Here is a 19,586-nt window from a genome sequence, read left to right on the forward strand (position 1 = left end):
TCTGCATGTATTCCTGATATAGATTATATGATAAATGTATACAAAGAATATCAATAGTGCATGCATTGAATGAAGATAATGTTGCTATGTAACACTGTAGTCATTTCTGTACATCTCTGAAAGCTGTTAATAGTTTCTTTGTCTCTTTATATTTGATAAGTCAATAATATATTCTGATGCACTCTCTCTTTCATCATCATCATTATTACCATCATCATCATCATTATCATCATCACTACCATCATCATTATTATCATCATTATCATCATCATCATCATCATCATCATCATCATCATCATTATCATCATTATCATCATCATCATTATCATATCATTGCCTGCCTTCACCCCTCTCTCAATGCTTATCAAAACCAATCATGTCATTTCTCTTCAAATATTCTGCAGTTCTGCGGACCACCAAGGCGTGTGAGCACTGTCACAGATTGAAGAGAGAGGAGAAGAAGGCATTCAAGCACAGAGAGACAGATTGCAAGGCATATTATAATGCCTTGAAGAGGCTCTGTAAGAGAGTAGAATGATAATGATTTTAAGTAATACTTCTGATAGATTTAGACTGAACTAAGTATAGAAATAATGTGAATGGCACTGTCTGTGAGAGATTGAAAAAGAAGGCAGTGAAGAGTCTCATGCAGCAGTGATGAGATCAGGAGAAGTTCTGAGAATGATTTGAGATCAAGATGAAGAGAGAGAGAAAGAAGAAGAGTATTACTGTAAATAAGCAATAGCAGAAGAAGATTGAGAAGATATTGAAGCAGAAGACAAAGAAGTCAAAACTGATAAGTTTTTTATTGAGAGATAATGATTTTTGATAACACTTCTGTTCTCTAATTAATTAGCAGGAGCTGGCAGAGAAGGAGGGGATTGAGGCCTTGTTCAGGTCTCAAATGCACTTCATGATTCAGGACATTGAGAAGACAGCCCTGCTCTCTGAGCATGTCAATCTACTTACCACTGAAGTGGAACCTGAGACAGCAGACCAGGAAATGCGGGATTTTGAAGTGCAGGTTGACCTGGCTGAGAGGAAGCAGCAGAAACCCTTCTCTGAGAAGGCAGTAGAGAGAGATTTTGAGGTGATTATCATCTCAGATAAGAAGAAGGAGAAGAAGAAGAAGAAGAAGAAGAAGAAGAATGAGAAGTGAATTATGAAGAATGATAAGAAGAATAAGAAAGAGAAGAAGTAGATTTTTTTCTTTTTATATTAGTTAGTTGTAAGTTTAAGTTTTTAATTATTAATAATTAAAATTGATTTTGAGTTTTCAAAAATTATTGTACAAGTTGTAATCAAGTCAGGAATAATATATATATATATATATATTTAACTATCATGATTCATAAATCACTATAATGTATAAGTATCAACATTTTTTCAACATTGATATTTACAATATTAATATATTTTTAATGATATCATCTGATAATGCAATTTGATAACACTCTCTTTTACAATATTAATATATTTCAAGAAATATAACAGAGATTAATCAAGATTGTTTATTTACTTTTATACATCAATGATATTCAATCTGAGTTAGTACTAAAATTATAACTAAGCTAAGAAACAAGATTATTTTCTCTTATATTAATTCTTCTTACACACATCAGTGATCAGTTATTGAAAATAAATTGTCATCTTTCTCAAATTATTATCATGTTTTCTGAATTCACTTCTTTCACTTCTTTTACTTCTATTGAAGATTCATAAACTCTTCAAGAAATCACTGTGAATCACAAAGTCTACATTGTTTACAATTCAACACAGAATGCTCTCTTTCAATCATAATGAATAATCACTTCATTCTTCACATCTGATTCCAGGTCATAAAATTTATGGAAAACTCAACATAAACATTGAGATGAACTATGGAATAATTATCAACAGGTTGCATTGCAGATTACTGAAGAGTCATCTCTTTGCTGCAATCACTGCAACTTCATTCAGAAACATTCATCATAAACTGGTCATGACTCTGAAGGAATTTCCTGACATCTGAAGTCATCAGAATGCAGACAACAAAAGAAAAATAATCAGAAAATTACTACTGAGCTGGTAAGTTGCTCTATCAGGTAACAATTTTTGATAATGCTAACTTTCTAATTTGAAGGAAATCATGTGAAAACAACCCTGTATCAGTACTCTGATTTCACAACTCTCATCTGATAACTTCTGTGAACAATTACTTTGCATATGTATATCTCTGAATCTTCCTCTTTGATCAATTGAAAACCCTGAATTCTGAACACTTCTTCAAATGCTTAATTCAAATCTTCATATTCCACATTGATCCTGTCTTCAGTCCAACCTTGAGACACACTACAAAGTCAATATGCAACATCTAGAATCAGAGTTGAAGAATCATTGAAGAGTGTCTCTCACAGTGAATGCATGAACTAGTACAAACAATCTTGCATTTATGAGAGTTACATGTTATTACATTGATGAGAACTGAACTTATTGAGAGACATTAATTGAATTTGAATCATTGATCAGTAGTCATACTGGGGATTATATGACAGAGGTATTAATGACTATGATTAAAAATGACTATTGAGATATTAGTCTCAGTCTTCTTACAATTACAACTGACAATGCTGCAAATAACTACACTATGATGAAGAGCTTGAAGCAAAAATTGGCTTTGCATTCCTGAAATGATAAACAAGGTCATATCCTCTGCATTGCTCATATGGTTCAACTTGTGATGCAAACACTGATAAAGAATCTTAACATTGAGATGAAGAATAATGAGATGGCTGGTTCTTGAGATGAGAATGAGATGGAAGTGATTACTCAAGTAACTTTTACATTCACTTTGTAAAAGATAATGTTTTTTGACAACACTTTTTAATATTGCTTTTTGATAATGCTTTTTGATAATGCTACTGTTAATTTTGAATAGATTGGCTAATAATTTAAATATCATAGATTCAAAACATTGCTAATGCAATTTGTACCTCTTCTAAATAACAACAATGATTTCATGATATTCAATAAATAAACAAATCAGTCACATCACTGAATATGATACAGAATGTTAGAATATGATGAAGTTCAACATATGAGATGACTGTTCAGGCTCTTTGATTGCATCAGATGATTGATCATTGAGTGCAACACTCTGATCAGAAAAAGATTCAGATATTGAAACTTTCTGATATGAAGTGAACTCAGTTGAAATATGTGATTGATTTACTGTTTCAGTTTTATAAGACAACAAAGACAGTCTCAATCACTTGTACATCAATGCTGCAGTCAGCCTGGTGAGTGTATAACAGTTTATTTACTCATCTTGAGAAGCAGTTGAATCACTCAAAAAGAAATTCAGTCTGGAATGATGCTATAGTGCAGGCTATTGTTGCTGCAAGGAATAAACTGGCATATTACTACAGTAAAACAGAACAATCTTTTGCAGAGTACTATGCTATAGCAGCTCTACTAGATCTCTCCTGTTGAGTTAACATCTACACTTCTCAAGATTGAACAGAGGAGAAATGAGACTCATATGTCAAATTAGCCTGAGACTACTACAATGCCAACTATCAGAGATTTGAACAAGCAGATGTTCAAGATGTGAAGACAGTGGAATACAATTCCCTAGTAAGTAACAATCTTTGGTAACACTTCATATCACATAGAACTATAATACTAACTTTGAAACAGAACTTACATACATTGATTGCAACTGAAAATCAGGCAAAACTATATGCTTGTAAAACTGAATTTGACTGCTATCTTCAAGATGATTCAACAAATTTACACACCAAATCAATTCTAGAGTTATGAAAAATTGTTGAGAGTATATATTCAACTGTTGCACTGATGATGTATGATATTCTAACAATTCCATTGACAGAGGTGAGAATGGAGTGAAAGTTCAACTCAAGTTAAGATATTTATCACTATTGTCAGGGACAATTATAAGGAGAAACAATCAAGAAACTCATAATTGTAAAACATGGAATTATCAGACAGTTTAATACCTCTGATCACAGTATATCAGAGAAGTGTAGTTTTCATGAGAAAGTGAAGAATAAACTTGCACAAGAATGTATTTAGTTGTTTCATAAGTGTTATTAATAATTGTTACTAAATTCTGATTATATAAGCAATCACTGAATGAACTGAATGAGACTGATTTTGATCTTCAGTCTCAGTCTCATTCTGATTTTGAAAGAATGATCATCTTTCACAGTTTATTCTGGAAAATTACTCCCATTTCACTGTTCTTGAATTAAATCTGGTCATTTTTCACGCCATTTCTCTCAGAAATGGTCCATTTTCAGATTTTTTTGAGGCTTGGTCCTGGTGGGACTCACGCCAAGAAATGTATGGGACCAGACCAAATGGGACCAAATGTGAAATTCATGGTCCCGCCGGCCAGTCTAGTAAAGTTAACTATTATACATTCATCAATTTCAGATATGCAAAATCAGAAAATTCCAGCCCAGAATACAAAAACTGTTTACAAATTGCAGTGTTTTAACATCTTTTGATACTTTGAAATCATTTGACAATATCATGACAAAAGAAAAGAGAAAAAGAACACAGTCTCAAAGATAGACACATTAAATAAATAGATAGAAAGAAATTGAAAGAAAAAGATAAAGAAAAAGATAAAGTAAAGAGAGACTATAACAAAACAAATTATTAAAAGAGAGTGTATAGCTGTTTTAACAGACTATATCTGATTTATTTCCTCCTCTTCATACTCAGATAATTCTGAATTTAGTCATTTTCTTGTAGCTGCTTGAGTTTCTGATAGAAAGTCTATTAAGTATTTAATTCCTGTCTCAGTTGAGAATAAGAATCTCATATTTAATTGATTTAGATCATACTTCTCTTTCAATCTGACTCTGAGACTATTGTATAATGCACAGTGCATTACAATATGCTCAGGATTCTCATTTGTATTGCAGAATGAGCATTCTATTGAGTCAAATCTATCATCAAATCTTTGTATATAAGATTTGAAATAGCCATGTCCTAGTTTCAGCTGTATTATAGATGAGAATATTTTCTTTTTACATTTAATTGAACAAGATTTCCACTTGGGTTTTGTTTCAAATCTTGAATAATGTATACTCTTCTTTTGTTTCTGCCAGCTTTCATTCCACTTGTCTAAACAAGATTCTTTTATTTTTCTCTTTATAAAAGACCAGGACACAATTTTTTGAATAGATCTGCTTAATTCTGCACCCTTTTTTACAGCTGAATCAGCCAATTCATTACCATGAATATTCATGTGAGCAGGAACCCAGTGTAGATGAATTATCAGCTTTGATATTCTTCTCTTTTGAATTTTCAAAACAGAGTTTAAGATCAGTTCAAGATTCATTTGACCATTATGAATCTGACTATTTCTAAGTCTTTTTAAAGCAGCTTGACTATCAGAGAATATCCATGCCTCTTTCAAACAATTTCCTCTTTTATGAGATTTTATTTCAATGAGTTTGAAAGCTTTCACTATTGCAAATAGTTCAGCATCAAAGACTTCACATTCAGAGCCTAGATTCCAGAAATCTGAGATAAAATTAATATTATCTTCAGTATAAGCAATGCCTGCGCCTAATCTATTCAAGTTCTCATTTTTTGAGCCATCTGAATAAACCAGAATAGAGTCTTTTATATTGATTGTAGAAATTCTCTTCAAATGCTGTTCATATTCTTTCTCTTTTGATAGTTCACTTATTTGTAAGTCTATAAGAGATTCAAGCTTTTCTCTCCAGGGAGATAACTTCTCATGATCAACTTTTTCAACATTTAAAGAAGAAAATTGATTTTTAATCAGAGAGCATAGTCTGTACAGTTGAGAAGGCATTTTCTTTGAAGAATTATTTTCATTCCAATCAAGAAATCTATTCCAATCCAGTTCATTTCCAGAGTTAATTGATGGAAATGAAGAAGAGACTCTTTCTCTGATTATATGATTTGAGCTCATCTTTACAACTCTCAGAGCATAGTTCATACAGGCCTTTTCAAATCTAATAGCAGGAGGAGGAATTGAAGCTTCAATTTCCATTGCTTTAATAGGAGATGATTTGAATGCTCCCAGAATTCTTCTCAAGGCTCTGTTTTGCAGACTTTGAAAGAGTTCAGTGAAATTCCCTTGATTATGCCACCAAACTTGAACTCCATAATCAGCTACTGATGTGATACAGGCTATATATAACTGTCTCATAGCCTGAAAGGATAGACCTCTCTCTGTATTTGATAGTCTGATTATGTTGTTCAATAGTCTTTCTGCCTTGACAGTTCTTTGTTGAATGTGATATTTAAAATTCAACTTGGAGTTTAACCATACTCCTAATCATTTGACATTTACACTGGGTTTAATCTCTCTATTTAAAAGAGTTAGAGATAGTTCTTTCTCATTGAGTCTAGGAAAGAAATGAATTAACTCAGTTTTATCCATATCAAATTGAATTTGATTGATATCTGCTCTAACAAAGATTTCCTTTGCAGCTTCTTCAATTACTTTCAAATTCTCTTTGATAGTTTTTGAGCTGTAGACTAGACCAATATCATCCACATAACTCGGAGATCGCACTATTCTCATATTTCTATTTTTGAATAGATATGCAGTATATATTGCAAATAAAATGGGTGAGATTGGAGATCCCTGTGGTACTCCTATTTTTATCTCAGTCTTGTCTTGTTTCATTCCATCAAAGAAGAGTTGTATAATTCTTTTAGACATAAAACAGTTAACCCATTTTATTAGAGAAAGTGGCAGTTTTAATATCTTCAATGTCTGAATTAACTTTGACTTTGAAACATGATCAAATGCTCCCTTTATATCAATAAAAACTGCAGTTGAGACCAGACCCTCATGCTTTGCTATTTGAATATCATGAACAACTGAGAGAACAGTGTCAATTGCAGAACACTGTTTTCTATCTCTCATTTGTTCACTGAATAAAAGAGAATCATCTATAGAGCTTATAAAAGATAGTCGAGTAGCTATTATCTTTTCTAAAACCTTTCCTAAACAGTTCAATAGAGATATTACTCTATATGACTTAGGAATTGAAGTTTTTCTATTAGGTTTTGCAAGAATCACTCCAGTGGCTTCTCTCCAGCATTCAGGATGATATCCATTTTTCAAGAGATTGAAAAAGAGCTCAAAATATTCATTCTTTAAGTAGAAATATGTATTTTGAATAATCAAGTGATTAATTGAATCAGGACCTGCAGCAGTTTTAAAGTTCTATAAAAGATACTTAAGAATATTTTTTACTAAGATTAATTTATTTATAAATTTAGAGAATTTCTCTATTATAGATGTAGAGAATAATATTCTGTAAATAATTAATAAGTTCTCTGAGACTTCTTTTATAGAAGTTATTCATAATTTAAATAACTACTTCTAAGTGTCTGTAGTAGAGTTCATAGAGATTGAAGTATATAAGTTTCTAGTTTTTTCAGTTATAATAGATAATTACTGACTGACAGAGCTTGAAATATAAGAATAAATACTCACAGACAATTATTTAAATATTTACAGCTTGATATGATATATACTGATAGCTACTAGAAGTATTCACAGTAGAAAGATAAATGTAGAGATTAAATATATAATAAATAGTATTTAAGCTGAGTTATAAATAGTATTTGCAAACTCCAGTCTATATAGTTGTGTGTAGCCAAGGACTGCTAACACTATTGATTACATGAGGGATAGAAATAGAGGTAAGGGATCCGCGAGGAGCGGGATTTCTTACACATATAATCATTCTTAAGAAGATGTACAATCTTGATGATGAAATCACAGAGTTGAGATAACATATTGATGATAAAGGTAAGAAAGACGTGTATTTGAATGATATTTGATTGAAAAAGACGCGTATTGAATGATATGGAATGATTCTAGAGAAATGCAGATATTTTGATTTTTTGATGGTGATATTGTGGCGGACATATTACTTGCGAAAACAGAATTTTCCCAGGCCCCCCTGAAAATTAGTAGCAAAACATCATCAAAAAATCAAAATATCTGCATTTCTCTAGAATCATTCAATATCATTCAATACACGTCTTTTTCAATCAAATATCATTCAAATACACGTCTTTCTTACCTTTATCATCAATATGCCACCTCAACTCTGTGATTTCACCACCAATGAGATTGTACACCTTCTTAAGGAGGTTATATGCCTGCTGAGATCATGCAAAGCATTGATTGTTATCTGACTACTGTATATTGAATTCAATGAAATCTTTGCTGTTTTGAAACTGTTAGAGAACTCTGTTCAACATGTGATGTAAAGTCAAAGATCATATCAGATATCTTATCAGAATTGAAGAGTCAGTTAGATGCTCAGTTTGATGAAGATTTTAAAGCTTTTTTACATCATACAGTTGAGAACTTCATGAGAGAAAAAGATATAAAAGAATATTTCAGATCTACTTATATAGAATAGTATTATAATAATTAGAAAGATTCAGATTACAATTCATTATAATATAAATTTAGAAGTGAAAGTAGTATGAGATCTGTTCTCATCACTATAAATAGTGAATAAAGATGATTTGAATTTCTGCAATTTTGTCTGTTATAATGGACTTTTTAACTCATCTCTTATAATTTGAAATATACTCTTGTCAATATTCATATGAAGCAACTGTTCCCTTGTCAATCAATTGAAGTATTCATCAAATTGAGGTATTGAACTGCTTTGAATTGGAGATGGAACAGCGGATTCGATGGAAGATTCAACAGCGGATTCAATGGAAGATTCAACAGTGGATTCAATGGAAGATTTCAACAGTGTATTCGATGGAAGATTCAATGGTGGATTCGATGGAAGATTCAACAGTGAATTCGATGGAAGATTTCAACAGTGTATTTGATGGAAGATTCAACGGTGGATTCGATGGAAGATTTCAACAGTGTATTCGATGGAAGATTCAACGGTGGATTCGATGGAAGATTTCAACAGTGTATTCGATGGAAGATTCAACGGTGGATTCGATGGAAGATTCAACAGTGGATTCGATGGAAGATTTCAACAGTGTATTTGATGGAAGATTCAACGGTGGATTCGATGGAAGATTTCAACAGTGTATTCGATGGAAGATTCAACGGTGGATTCGATGGAAGATTTCAACGGCGGATTCGATGGAAGATTTCAACAGTGTATTTGATGGAAGATTCAACGGCAGATTCGATGGAAGATTTCAACAGTGTATTCGATGGAAGATTCAACGGCGGATTTGATGGAAGATTCAACGGCGGATTCGATGGAAGATTTCAACGGCGGATTCGATGGAAGATTTCAACAGTGTATTTGATGGAAGATTCAACGGCAGATTCGATGGAAGATTTCAACAGTGTATTCGATGGAAGATTCAACGGCGGATTTGATGGAAGATTCAACGGCGGATTCGATGGAAGATTTCAACGGCGGATTCGATGGAAGATTTCAACAGTGTATTTGATGGAAGATTCAATGGCAGATTCGATGGAAGATTTCAACAGTGTATTTGATGGAAGATTCAACGGCGGATTTGATGGAAGATTCAACGGCAGATTCGATGGAAGATTTCAACAGTGTATTCGATGGAAGATTCAACAGTGGATTTGATGGAAGATTCAACAGCAGATCTGAATGTGGATGATAATGAGATTGTGAATTCAGTTCTTCTATTCCTTTCATCATATATTTCATCATCATCACATTGATTATCTCACTTGAGAATGTCATATTGAATGAAGTTGAAGCTGCCAGAGCTGAAGAAGAGAATATAATCACTGACATTTGAGAGATCTGTATAGAAGAATTGATTGTAGAAATTATAGATTCATTCTTCTGATTCTTCTTCTTCTTTCTACTTATTAATCATTTTGTCATCTCTCTTATTCTTTATCTCATTGATAATCACCCATTCATACAATCTGTATGAGATGTCAGACTCAGGTGTAGGGATTCGCGGATATCAAGGATCCTCAGACTGAGTCTCTATATCCTTCTCATCCATCTGCTCCTCTATCTCATCATTGACTGGATCCTCTCCATTATCCAGAACTTCTGGAACAGGTAGTTTGAGGAGACTGAGGTGCAGGATAGGAGTCTTTGTACAGGCTTGCAAAGCAGCAGGACAGCGGGTGTTGCGAGGCATATTGAAAAAAGGGTTGATTGATATATGTGGATTTGATGATAAAGGTAAGAAAGACGTGTATTTGGATGATATTTGATTGAAAAAGATGTGTATTGGATGATATTGAATGATTCTAGAGAAATGCGGATATTTTGATTTTTTGGTGGTGTTTTGCTACTAATTTTCAGGGGGGCCTGGGAAAATTCTGTTTTCGCAAGTAATATGTCCGCCACAATAAGCACAACTAAATAGTTACCTCTGACTCTCAAGTCTTTAACTTTCTATGGTGACGAAGGACTGGCCCGAAATAAAACTCTTGCCAGGCAATTGCAGGATGTCATAACAAGTATAGACTTTCCACACCTGGGACATATCACGCTTGAAATGACGTTCAAAGATATTACACCGACCCAGCCGACCCACCGCACGAGGAAGTGGGAACGAGCATGCAGAGAAAGGAGCATAATGTACGAGACGAAGCAAGCTTCTTCGTGTACCAAAGGAGGCATAGGGTGCCGATACTACCGCCAGGTAGAGGACAAGCGTCTGCAGATGTCTAGCAAGCTGGAAGCGGTCAGATATGCCGTGACCGAGTACCTATACCTGCTGGGAAAATCGACCTCTAAGGATGAGGAGTCTACTCATGGCAAACCTGAGTTCTCATCAGACAGTCTCGACACTTACGAGCTGCCGTGGGACGAGCTAACTACAGCTGTCCTATATCCTAGGGATGAGTCCGAGTTGGAATGGGACTTTGAGGACGGGTTCTCAGAAGAGGAGGATTTGGAGGAGTTTGACACAGATGATTCCGACTCACAGGAAACCAACTTGGAAGAAAGCATTTCTTGGGGGCCTGAGAGCGAAGCTGGAGAATATGACCGCAATCCTGACAGGATACAGTAGAGGTCCGCAATGCTTCTCATTTTAGGCCTAAGAGCTTTACTCTTCTTGTTACACGGTTCCTGATACGCTTTATTCATTTCTTAATCAGCGGACACATTCCATTACGGGCTTTTTGCTTGATGAATATTACGGATATGATGATACCCAAATAGGTTCTATCCACAATGGTTATCGCGACTTATGAGATTGAGATTGACACTATATTCAATTTTCATATACATCAAGCCTCTGCCCGGCTTTGCAGGTGGCGCAGATCTGGGGAAGGGTTCGCTGTGCCGCTGCTAGCAGCAGATAACAAACTATGAGTCACGAATCTCCTTGTAGCGATCATGGCATGCCAGATGTTGATACCTCTCTTTATTCTGACGAAAGTCCCGTAAGCGAATGTGGTCCCCTTGGCCGGCAAAAATAGCCATGACAAACCAAGGACTGATATTTACACGAGCTACCACCGCCTCAGCCGACGCCACTCGTAATTCTCCCATATGGACCAGTTTCCTCGATGAACACAAGGGCGCTCGACAGGGCCATGTGTCGTCTGGCAATAGGGGCTGGAATAACCAAGTGTACGATGAGGAGATACCGGAGACTCAGGCTCCCTGCTTTCAAGACAGCCATGGTAGGTGCTTTTCGAAGCTGCGAATCTATTTCTGCGATTCTAACCTAAACATATCAGATCAAGCGATCCTTAGGGATGCTAGTGACAATGACAGTAATTTCGCATGAGACCTTTGATGAGAGAACCACGCTGGTTATGTCTATCCTCACCACCTGCAGGGCATTCTCCTGAAGATGTGGAATCCGCCCTGCGAACCATATTCCCCCATACACACGCATCATCCCATTCTCTGATGAACATGTCTCAAAACAAGGCGAGTGGTGGCTAGGTAGTCGCGGATAAAAATTAATCTGGTATGCAAATCAAAATGAAAATCAAATGCCTCGGATGAATTTTAATAAACAGATGATTAAGCAAAGCTTCCTTGAATTGTCCTTGGCCTCATTGGCTTCTGGTAGGCCAGTTCCTCATGCGAATGTTCCATCCATCCCGGCTCCGAGTCCGTGAAGCTCCACAGGAATTGTCGCACTCCAAATTCCTGGCCTCCGTCCAGGAATCCCTCCAGGATACCGCTTTTGAGCTCTTGGATAATGAGGTATTTACCGAGGACCTGACTTCCACATGCTCAAATTCCAAACCTATTAAATTGGGATAACTCGATAAATACTAATTATTCTGTTGTCAGTAGGGAGCGGCTGCCGGCGCTGGGTTGATTCAAGACCCTGACTGCCTCCAACAAGCGACGGCCGACTAGGCCTTTACCCACGTGAAGGCAGCTGGTGATGTCGATGGTATGACGCATTCTCTTATCTACCGCGCGTTGGAGCGCAATACTGGAACCGTTGGGTTGGCCAGTGCGCTCTGCGAAAGCATGGAAGCCGTAAACCCTGAAGTTGCTGCGATTACCCAGCACCAAGACCCAGCTTCCGCTGGCGCAGCTGAAATTAACAAGCAAATCGCTTTGGACCTTACCGTCCAGATCGCCTCGATCGGCGGAGATCTACTCTTGGCTATCGAGAGCAGCACATTCGCCCCGGGTGATGTCAATGATGCCACTAGAACCGGAAATAATTACCTATTAGTGTTCCTCCCTTTTCAGTTATACCTACCTAAGCGTAAACTTTTAATGTTTACCCAACTGACAATCGACTAAAACAACTCTAGGCAACACCGAGGGAGACGAGGAGGGCTGCATCTTCACCGAGAATCTGCTTGTCCCGGACGTTACTGAAGAAGAGATCATCTCGAGCAAGCTGGTATCAATGCTGAGAATGTTACGGTGGCTGATGCGGTTGGTGCCAATGATGTCCCGGATCAAGCCACTGCCTCAACCGCGGCCACCGTGGTTGAGACCGAAACGGCAGCTACTGCAAGCACGGCTGAAACAGCTCCTGCGGCCGCGACGTCGGAAGCCGTCGCCGCAGCTTCCGGCGGCGTTGATTAAGTTGAAAATACCCAAACTCTAGCCGGCCAAATTCAAAACAGCCAAATTCAAGCCACGAAAACAATTTCAAACCAAGCGTTCTCGTCCGGCTCTTTCTCCCTCTCCCCCTCTCCCCCTCTTCCCGCCCTTTCTTCCCTTCCTCCTCCAGGTCCTCCCTGGCGCCTCTGTCTCTAAACCTTGACTTGGTCATTTGCGCCGGCGCTAACCCATTCATCATCTTCAACAACGACCTCTACTTGCCTTTTGACTCTGTCTTCTTCAGACACTCCGCAGTCATATCAATCGACGTCCTCTCGCTCTTCGTCTGCAACACTTTAGCTACGACTTGCTTTGCTAGTCGGGCCGTGATTGACGCCTGCTTCTTGGGTCGAGCTCTCGCTGCGGCGCAGGTGGGCCTGGCGGCTGCTGATATTCTCAACAACGCCTTTCTGACGCTGAGCTTGTAAGGAAGAATATTTTGTATAAGCGAATCAGGCAGGATCTTTGGGGATGGTTTGTAAGGCAGGATGCAGCACATGTGTCGGCGGACAATCGGGAAGTGTAGTAGATAAAAGTTACGGCCCAAAAATGAAAGGATAGCTTGAAACAACCTGCCGGCGAATGTAACGTCTACGAGTCGAAAATGTATTGGATTCCTCAATGAATTTTTTATTTCTTGGGGTTTTCCTTCACTATATACAGTTGGGTTCTATCGTGGATGCCGTGAAGAGGAGCCTGCTCTGATGTTTTGACATTGACATTCTAGACTGTGTCACAGATGGTTATATTTTGAATGACTCCAGTTTTGAATTTGGTATATGAAGTCTGCAATGGCCTTCCTTTTCTTGAATATATTGCCAATGGGCCCTGTTGAGTCGAACCCATTTCTCATTCCACTAGGTCAATTATACCATTTGGTACATAATTGAACCGCGCTCTCTACGGATACACCTGATACTGCCAAAAGGACAATGTAATAATATTCAAATTATGATTGTCAGGTTTTTCGGATTCGACGAATCGTAGCCAGCGAAGGTAGATCCTCGAGAATTTCATCGTTCGAATGGTGGGACTTGACATTAGGAGGAAATCGCCAGCTTCCACCGATAGTTATTCGCTGTGCTGGATACCCAACTATGGCCCCTCTTTTGTTTCCTTTAACGGCCTGCCTTTTTCTGATAGCCCATTTTGCGCCCCTTCCCCATCACACATTCCCAACGACACATCCCCGCTAGGGGAAGTGACCAATATCAGAATACCGGCTCGAAACACTGGCTCAAATAGCAGATACGGAAACCCATGGTTGTTGTTCTTGTCCCTATTAGGGCCTACTTCGTTAGGCGAAGTCGTCGTGGTTGACGCAGTGTTACCCTCTGATTTAACCCTCTTTTTGGAGTGGCCTTCGGAGAGCGATGTGCATCTGAGTTGTTCGCTGAGGCTCTCTGACGTGGGGCTGCTTTTGGGGTTATTATGCCTGCGATACTGGAGGAAGCTCATCCTCCGCCTCAGTTTGGATCGGCCCGTAGCTGACAGTTTGGCAGGGTCGGGAACCTTTGGGGGTTCTGAAGGGGAAGAATCCGATGGTGAGGGAGCCGAGGGAGCCATGTTCGACAGTAAGAGCTACTTATAAGAAGCCTCGAGCGAATTTTTAGAATGCTTTTAGCATAGATTCAATGGCGGCGGACAAAGTGAGTGGTTGTTTAAAGGCTAACTTATGATGCCGTGCTGAAACGTATTGTAGAAGAAGGCTAACATCGCTGGGGCAAAGATTCATGACATTAGTGGAAATATGGGAAGAGGAGAGAATTCCAGACATTCTATCCAGAGTAATGAGGTATATCTGGACGCGTGAATATAATTCAATGCATTCTGAGGCTTACCCACCAAGGAGTTCCCAGATATGTAGCCTCTCCCAAACGGTGGCGAACTTGTTGGCCCAATCAAAGGGGCAGTATAATAATCTCGATGAAAAGTCAGGGGCTCATGATTTCGGATAGATTTAGAGGTGATAGAGCCAAACGTGTAGGTAGAGCAGATAGGAGAAAAGCCTCTGTGGATGCACCATTACTGGTACCACCTTTAGTTCACTTCAAAGGAAAGAGCAACCGTAGTAAGACTCTAGCTCTTGCAGCCTTCATCGGCCAGCAGTGGTCTGCATCATGGGAAGGAAGGAACGATTGACTTTGCGATTGACGCACTTGGAAGTGGAATAGATTAATCCAAATCGGAACGACGGTTTGTAAAGGAAGTATTTGGGGTGTGTGGTATGAATCGCTGAATCTTAATGGATTAAAAGGGGTAATTTCGCTTTCGTGTCTCGCTCGTCTTCGCTGCACACGACAGGCCAAGCGATGAAGACTAGAGTGCGGTAATGAAAACACAAATTGCCAGAGTAGAAGCTAGAAAGGTTTTTAAACGTAATTGTAATTGTTGCTGGGATGACGGAAGGAGTCACGTAAAATGGGTACTGTAGATCAAATATTATCCTCTGTACCGTACCCCGCCGCCCCCCGGGGCTTAATATTCCTTTAGCGAAAAATCAAACTTTTCAAACGCCTTCTTAAAGGCCTCCGCGTCAGCTATTTCTTCTTTCTCTAATTGCACATCGTCTCTCCAATTCATCCTCTTCTCGAGTCCGAGGAGTTTTGCCATCACCCGCCGGCCAAACTGAAGATCGAACCTGAACTCCGGCGATAGCGGAAGGATCAAGTTAGTTTCCACGCCTGATTCACCATCTGTTCCCTCCTTCTCTTCACCATTCGATGCCTTTTTTGCTGGGTGCCAGATCATCACCCGAAAGTAATCACCCTTGCCCAACGTTGCGTTATCATTTTTTTCGAACTTGGGATAACTGAGGTTTTCGGCTTCCACTTTGAAAGCCGCCTCGACTAATCCACGAGATATCAGGTCTGATGGCATTGGAAGAAATTGCCAATGGATATGAATCCCATTAGCACGGCTGACCTCCCAGGTCACCGCACCTAGCTCCCCATTCGATCTATCATCCAACATTTCGTGCAGAGAAGCTCGGTATCTTTGCATTTCTTTAATGGTGGCTGATTGTGAATCCACCTCGGTGATTGCGTCGAAAGTCGGCGAGTGAGTCAGAGGGATTATTAATATGTGGCCTGGAAATCCCAGGGAGGGGAACGTGGTGGAAGTAGGTAATGGACCCTTTGCAGTTGTAAGGTAGCAATCCGACCCAATGGAGGTTATAAGGTGGGTGGCAATATTCGGATTTGATAAACAAAAAAAGCATTCTGAGGGGCCGGGTGGAGGCCTCCGAACTCGCTTGTTAGGCCTATGGTAGTCATCGCCCTGGGCGAAACGACTGAAGGTCTGCGGCTGGCTGGGAAGAGCATGGCGCTTTTTCGAGGTCAGGAGCGGCGACACCGTGGCGCCTGCGGGAATGGACGTTAATGGAGCGGCTTGCGGATCTAGAGTGAAGGCATACAGCCATTTCTGATTCGATGACTTGCTGAACGGGGCTAAGTTAATGAATCGGGTAATATGTTTAACATCGGGAGATTCCTCCGTGGGGAGATGGAAGAACGGTTCACGTTCATAAAAAAAGGGAGCGCCGGACGAAAAGTGATATCGAGGTTTTAATGTCGCACAAAGGTCTGCCACGCATTGCAATCCTTCTGGAGACTTGGCACCGTCACGCAATGAGACTTTCGACCCATCGAGAACCGACTTTGGCCATTGATTAGTTATTAGAATATCGGCGCTGTGAGCTCCGAATAACGATCTAGCGTCGCTTTCCGTGTATCTGGGCAGGTATTTATCGCTCACGCCCGATGCAGGAGTCGCAGGGCTTTCCAGATTGCCTCCCAGTGCAACAATTCTAATGCCTTCAGAGGTCTTGAGGGTTCCACGTCGGCCAAGGAAGTAAAGATTTGTGCAAACTTCATCATCAGATTCAATTTTTTCGATGATGCGGGCTGGGATAGGATGGTTTCCAACGGTGAAATATGTGGACAGTGGCACAGCAATAGTCCCACTCAGCAATGCTGTAATGTCTTTGAGCTCTTCCTCGCTTGAGCCATCACCAAAAAGATCCCCAGCGATAATAGCAAATGCAAAGTTTTGCTTCACTTGGAGCTTTGCTAACTTTGTGAACACTTCTTTGATTGAGCAGTTCACACTCCCCAGAACAATTCTGCATCCATATGTAAGTCCTAATATCCAATTGATTCAGATGTAAATGATATATTACTTACATTCTAGATGCCATAGCATTATGCTAGCGTATGAATATGTTGTGCGCAAGCTTCAGAGAAGTGCACGCAACTGGAGCTGTTGTTGTCTGGATCACTAGCCCTATCCCACGTGACCCACACACTTGTTGGTGATTACTACACCTACCCTAGTCACGTGCCACCCCAACCTGTGAGAGAGGTTGAACGTGGTTGGTTGTTGTTATCTAACTAGTAGCTAGTGAAAGCTAAATATATGTGTGTGGGTCACGTGGGTTAGGGCTTGTGTAGTAGCTCCAACACGCCAGTTAACCCACGCAGCCAAAAGCGCCCAAATCATTCAAATCTGCAATAATAATTAATTACACTAAGTAGAGTCTAGTTTTCTCATAAGGACTAGCTCCATACATGCAAATACACGCGAATATGCAAGAAAAAACACTCAAATCCATTCTTCCTGTATCTGTATTACCCCCCCAGTCATCTGAACACTGCGGGGTCTCATTTCTCATATTTTTGTCATTTTATTGTTATTGTTATCGTGGTTATCATATAGGCACACTCGGTGGCCTGGTTATCATGGGTTATCATGGTTATCATATAGGCACACTCGGTGGCCTGGTTATCGTGGGTTATCATGGTTATCATGGGGTATTGTGGTTGTCATATAGGCACACTCGGTGGCCTGGTTATCGTGGGTTATCATGGTTATCATATAGGCACACTCGGTGGCCTGGTTATCGTGGGTTATCATGGTTATCATGGGGTATTGTGGTTGTCATATAGGCACACTCGGTGGCCTGGTTATCGTGGGTTATCATGGTTATCATTTTAGTAGACATGCTCAACAGTGGTGTATGTAGGCGCTGAGCTTTCATTATTATTCTTTGTTCTATCCTTCCAATCAACAGGATGCTTTTCAGAGTGTGCGAACCAGCAGTAAGGCTCTTCATGGCCATCCTGCTTGCAGTGAGTACACTTCTTGTTGTTCTTCTTATTATCCTTATTCTTCTTGATGGTGTCTTTGGCATTCTTTGTGTCATCTCTGGCATTTTTGTCATTCAACAGCAGGCGGAGTAGTATATCTCTGCAGAGATCAAGGAAATCATCTTCTAGTGATGTGACATTATCATTCTTTGCTGCATAGTCCATGCGATCTCTGATAAAGGTTGACCACTTCTTGATAAGGCTGTTGAGAAGCTTGTTAAAGAATATGAAGTTGAGAATATTAGCATATTCAAGGCAGATATACTCAATGCAGATTGCAAGCAGATGTTCTATGAATAAGCAGTTGAAGTTATCATAGATGGCAGTTGCACTGATATCATTGAATTTCTTGAACAGACAGACTCTGTGAATTTTCATCTGTTCTGAAAAGAATGCTGCTATGATGTTTCATAGAGCAGCAGAACTCAGAGAATCTTGAGATATAGTAAAAAGAGATTTGACTTTAATAGAAACAGAAGATTATATAAAATTGTATAGTTAGAAGTTGTATTTCTCTCAGAATCATTTCATATTCTTAGAGACATTCTTCAAGAGTTTTATAGTTGCATTCAGAAGATCTTCTGTATGAGATTACTTAATAACAAGCAGAATCTCTTTCTTTCAAATGAGATAATCAGATGTTAATTTGAGAAGACCTGGTTTTTGAAGATATTTGATGCATTCACAGAATTCTTGAAGAACTCTGCTCAGTGCAGAAGTGTTGTCTTGATTTTAAAGATAAGCAGTAAGATTAGAGCTTAGATTATTATTATTATTAACAGTAGCTGTAGTAGTAGAATTGCTAGAAGCTCTTATCTAATGTAGTTCTTCATTCATCTGAGTAATATATCATCTCAAGGCAGCAGCTTCATCAGCCATATTATTATTATCTTGATTATTATTATTATATGATGATTTTCTCACAGTTATTGAGATTGAAAAGAATTCAGATGTAGTAGTTTGATTCTCTGAAGTTTCTTCACAATTGATTGATCTTATATTGACAGGCATTTGATATGAGGTATTTGAATGAAAGAAGCAGCTATTTGAACAGCTTATTGTATAATTATTACATAATTATAATGCTTCATAGAAGTGCAAGAGCTTCATAACCTGTGAGAGAGATTGAATGTGATTGATTATTATTATCTAACTAGTAGCTAGTGAAAGCTAAATATATGTGTGTAGGTCACGTGAGTTAGAGCTTGTATAGTAGCTTCAACACAATCTATTTATTCATTTAGTGTAACTCGCGTAGTTAGATTACAATATAATATAACAATGTTATTCTTTAAGAGATTATGAAGTTCTTATTAAGCTAATGAAAACTGCTGAAATAACATGCTAACTACATCTTCACATATTATTACATGTGTCTAGATGTAAGAATAAGTGCTCA

At 38.6% G+C, this 19,586-nt stretch overlaps 9 protein-coding genes across 9 annotated transcripts; 5 read left to right on the forward strand and 4 right to left on the reverse strand.

The window, feature by feature from the left end:
- Nucleotides 1-697: 697 nt before the first annotated feature.
- On the forward strand, nt 698-1,159 carry BDCG_17608 (uncharacterized protein; the record flags this gene model as incomplete). The annotated part of the gene is made up of 2 exons (XM_045426706.1): nt 698-730; nt 857-1,159. The coding sequence occupies 2 exons, from the start codon at nt 698-700 to the stop codon at nt 1,157-1,159; spliced, it is 336 nt and encodes a 111-aa protein (XP_045282248.1).
- Nucleotides 1,160-8,662: 7,503 nt separating this feature from the next.
- On the forward strand, nt 8,663-10,212 carry BDCG_17609 (uncharacterized protein). Its single transcript, XM_045426707.1, has 2 exons — nt 8,663-8,833; nt 8,860-10,212. The coding sequence occupies exons 1-2, from the start codon at nt 8,722-8,724 to the stop codon at nt 9,600-9,602; spliced, it is 855 nt and encodes a 284-aa protein (XP_045282249.1). The 5' UTR covers nt 8,663-8,721; the 3' UTR covers nt 9,603-10,212.
- Nucleotides 9,579-10,353, reverse strand: BDCG_17610 (uncharacterized protein). The gene has a single exon (XM_045426708.1). It carries the CDS (start codon nt 10,135-10,137, stop codon nt 9,955-9,957), a length of 183 nt encoding a protein of 60 aa, XP_045282250.1. The 5' UTR covers nt 10,138-10,353; the 3' UTR covers nt 9,579-9,954.
- A 147-nt stretch (nt 10,354-10,500) lies between these two features.
- BDCG_07675 (uncharacterized protein) lies at nt 10,501-11,019 on the forward strand (the record flags this gene model as incomplete). Its single annotated transcript, XM_045423460.1, has 1 exon — nt 10,501-11,019. The coding sequence occupies one exon, from the start codon at nt 10,501-10,503 to the stop codon at nt 11,017-11,019; it is 519 nt and encodes a 172-aa protein (XP_045278853.1).
- A 414-nt stretch (nt 11,020-11,433) lies between these two features.
- BDCG_17611 (uncharacterized protein) lies at nt 11,434-11,745 on the forward strand (the record flags this gene model as incomplete). The annotated part of the gene is made up of 2 exons (XM_045426709.1): nt 11,434-11,638; nt 11,696-11,745. The coding sequence occupies 2 exons, from the start codon at nt 11,434-11,436 to the stop codon at nt 11,743-11,745; spliced, it is 255 nt and encodes an 84-aa protein (XP_045282251.1).
- Nucleotides 11,746-12,047: 302 nt separating this feature from the next.
- On the forward strand, nt 12,048-13,044 carry BDCG_07676 (uncharacterized protein; the record flags this gene model as incomplete). Its single annotated transcript, XM_045423461.1, has 3 exons — nt 12,048-12,173; nt 12,333-12,615; nt 12,743-13,044. 3 exons carry the CDS (start codon nt 12,048-12,050, stop codon nt 13,042-13,044), a joined length of 711 nt encoding a protein of 236 aa, XP_045278854.1.
- A 1,091-nt stretch (nt 13,045-14,135) lies between these two features.
- On the reverse strand, nt 14,136-14,606 carry BDCG_07677 (uncharacterized protein; the record flags this gene model as incomplete). The annotated part of the gene is made up of 1 exon (XM_045423462.1): nt 14,136-14,606. One exon carries the CDS (start codon nt 14,604-14,606, stop codon nt 14,136-14,138), a length of 471 nt encoding a protein of 156 aa, XP_045278855.1.
- A 912-nt stretch (nt 14,607-15,518) lies between these two features.
- On the reverse strand, nt 15,519-17,238 carry BDCG_07678 (CwfJ domain-containing protein; the record flags this gene model as incomplete). The annotated part of the gene is made up of 2 exons (XM_045423463.1): nt 15,519-17,163; nt 17,225-17,238. The coding sequence occupies 2 exons, from the start codon at nt 17,236-17,238 to the stop codon at nt 15,519-15,521; spliced, it is 1,659 nt and encodes a 552-aa protein (XP_045278856.1).
- A 793-nt stretch (nt 17,239-18,031) lies between these two features.
- Nucleotides 18,032-18,565, reverse strand: BDCG_17612 (uncharacterized protein; the record flags this gene model as incomplete). Its single annotated transcript, XM_045426710.1, has 1 exon — nt 18,032-18,565. The coding sequence occupies one exon, from the start codon at nt 18,563-18,565 to the stop codon at nt 18,032-18,034; it is 534 nt and encodes a 177-aa protein (XP_045282252.1).
- Nucleotides 18,566-19,586: the final 1,021 nt, after the last annotated feature.

The sequence above is a fragment of the Blastomyces dermatitidis genome, assembly GCF_000003525.1.
Source record: "Blastomyces dermatitidis ER-3 genomic scaffold supercont1.9, whole genome shotgun sequence".
Taxonomy (NCBI): Eukaryota; Fungi; Ascomycota; class Eurotiomycetes; order Onygenales; family Ajellomycetaceae; genus Blastomyces; species Blastomyces dermatitidis.

Excerpts from the sequence above, each read along its gene's own strand:
- BDCG_17610 (XM_045426708.1), bottom strand. The coding sequence starts at position 10,137 with ATGCCTCGCAACACCCGCTGTCCTGCTGCTTTGCAAGCCTGTACAAAG.
- BDCG_17609 (XM_045426707.1), top strand. The coding sequence starts at position 8,722 with ATGGAAGATTCAACAGCGGATTCAATGGAAGATTCAACAGTGGATTCA. Across the intron at positions 8,834-8,859 it reads ATTCGATGGAAGATTCAACA|TGTATTTGATGGAAGATTCA; the intron begins GTGAATTCGATG and ends AGATTTCAACAG.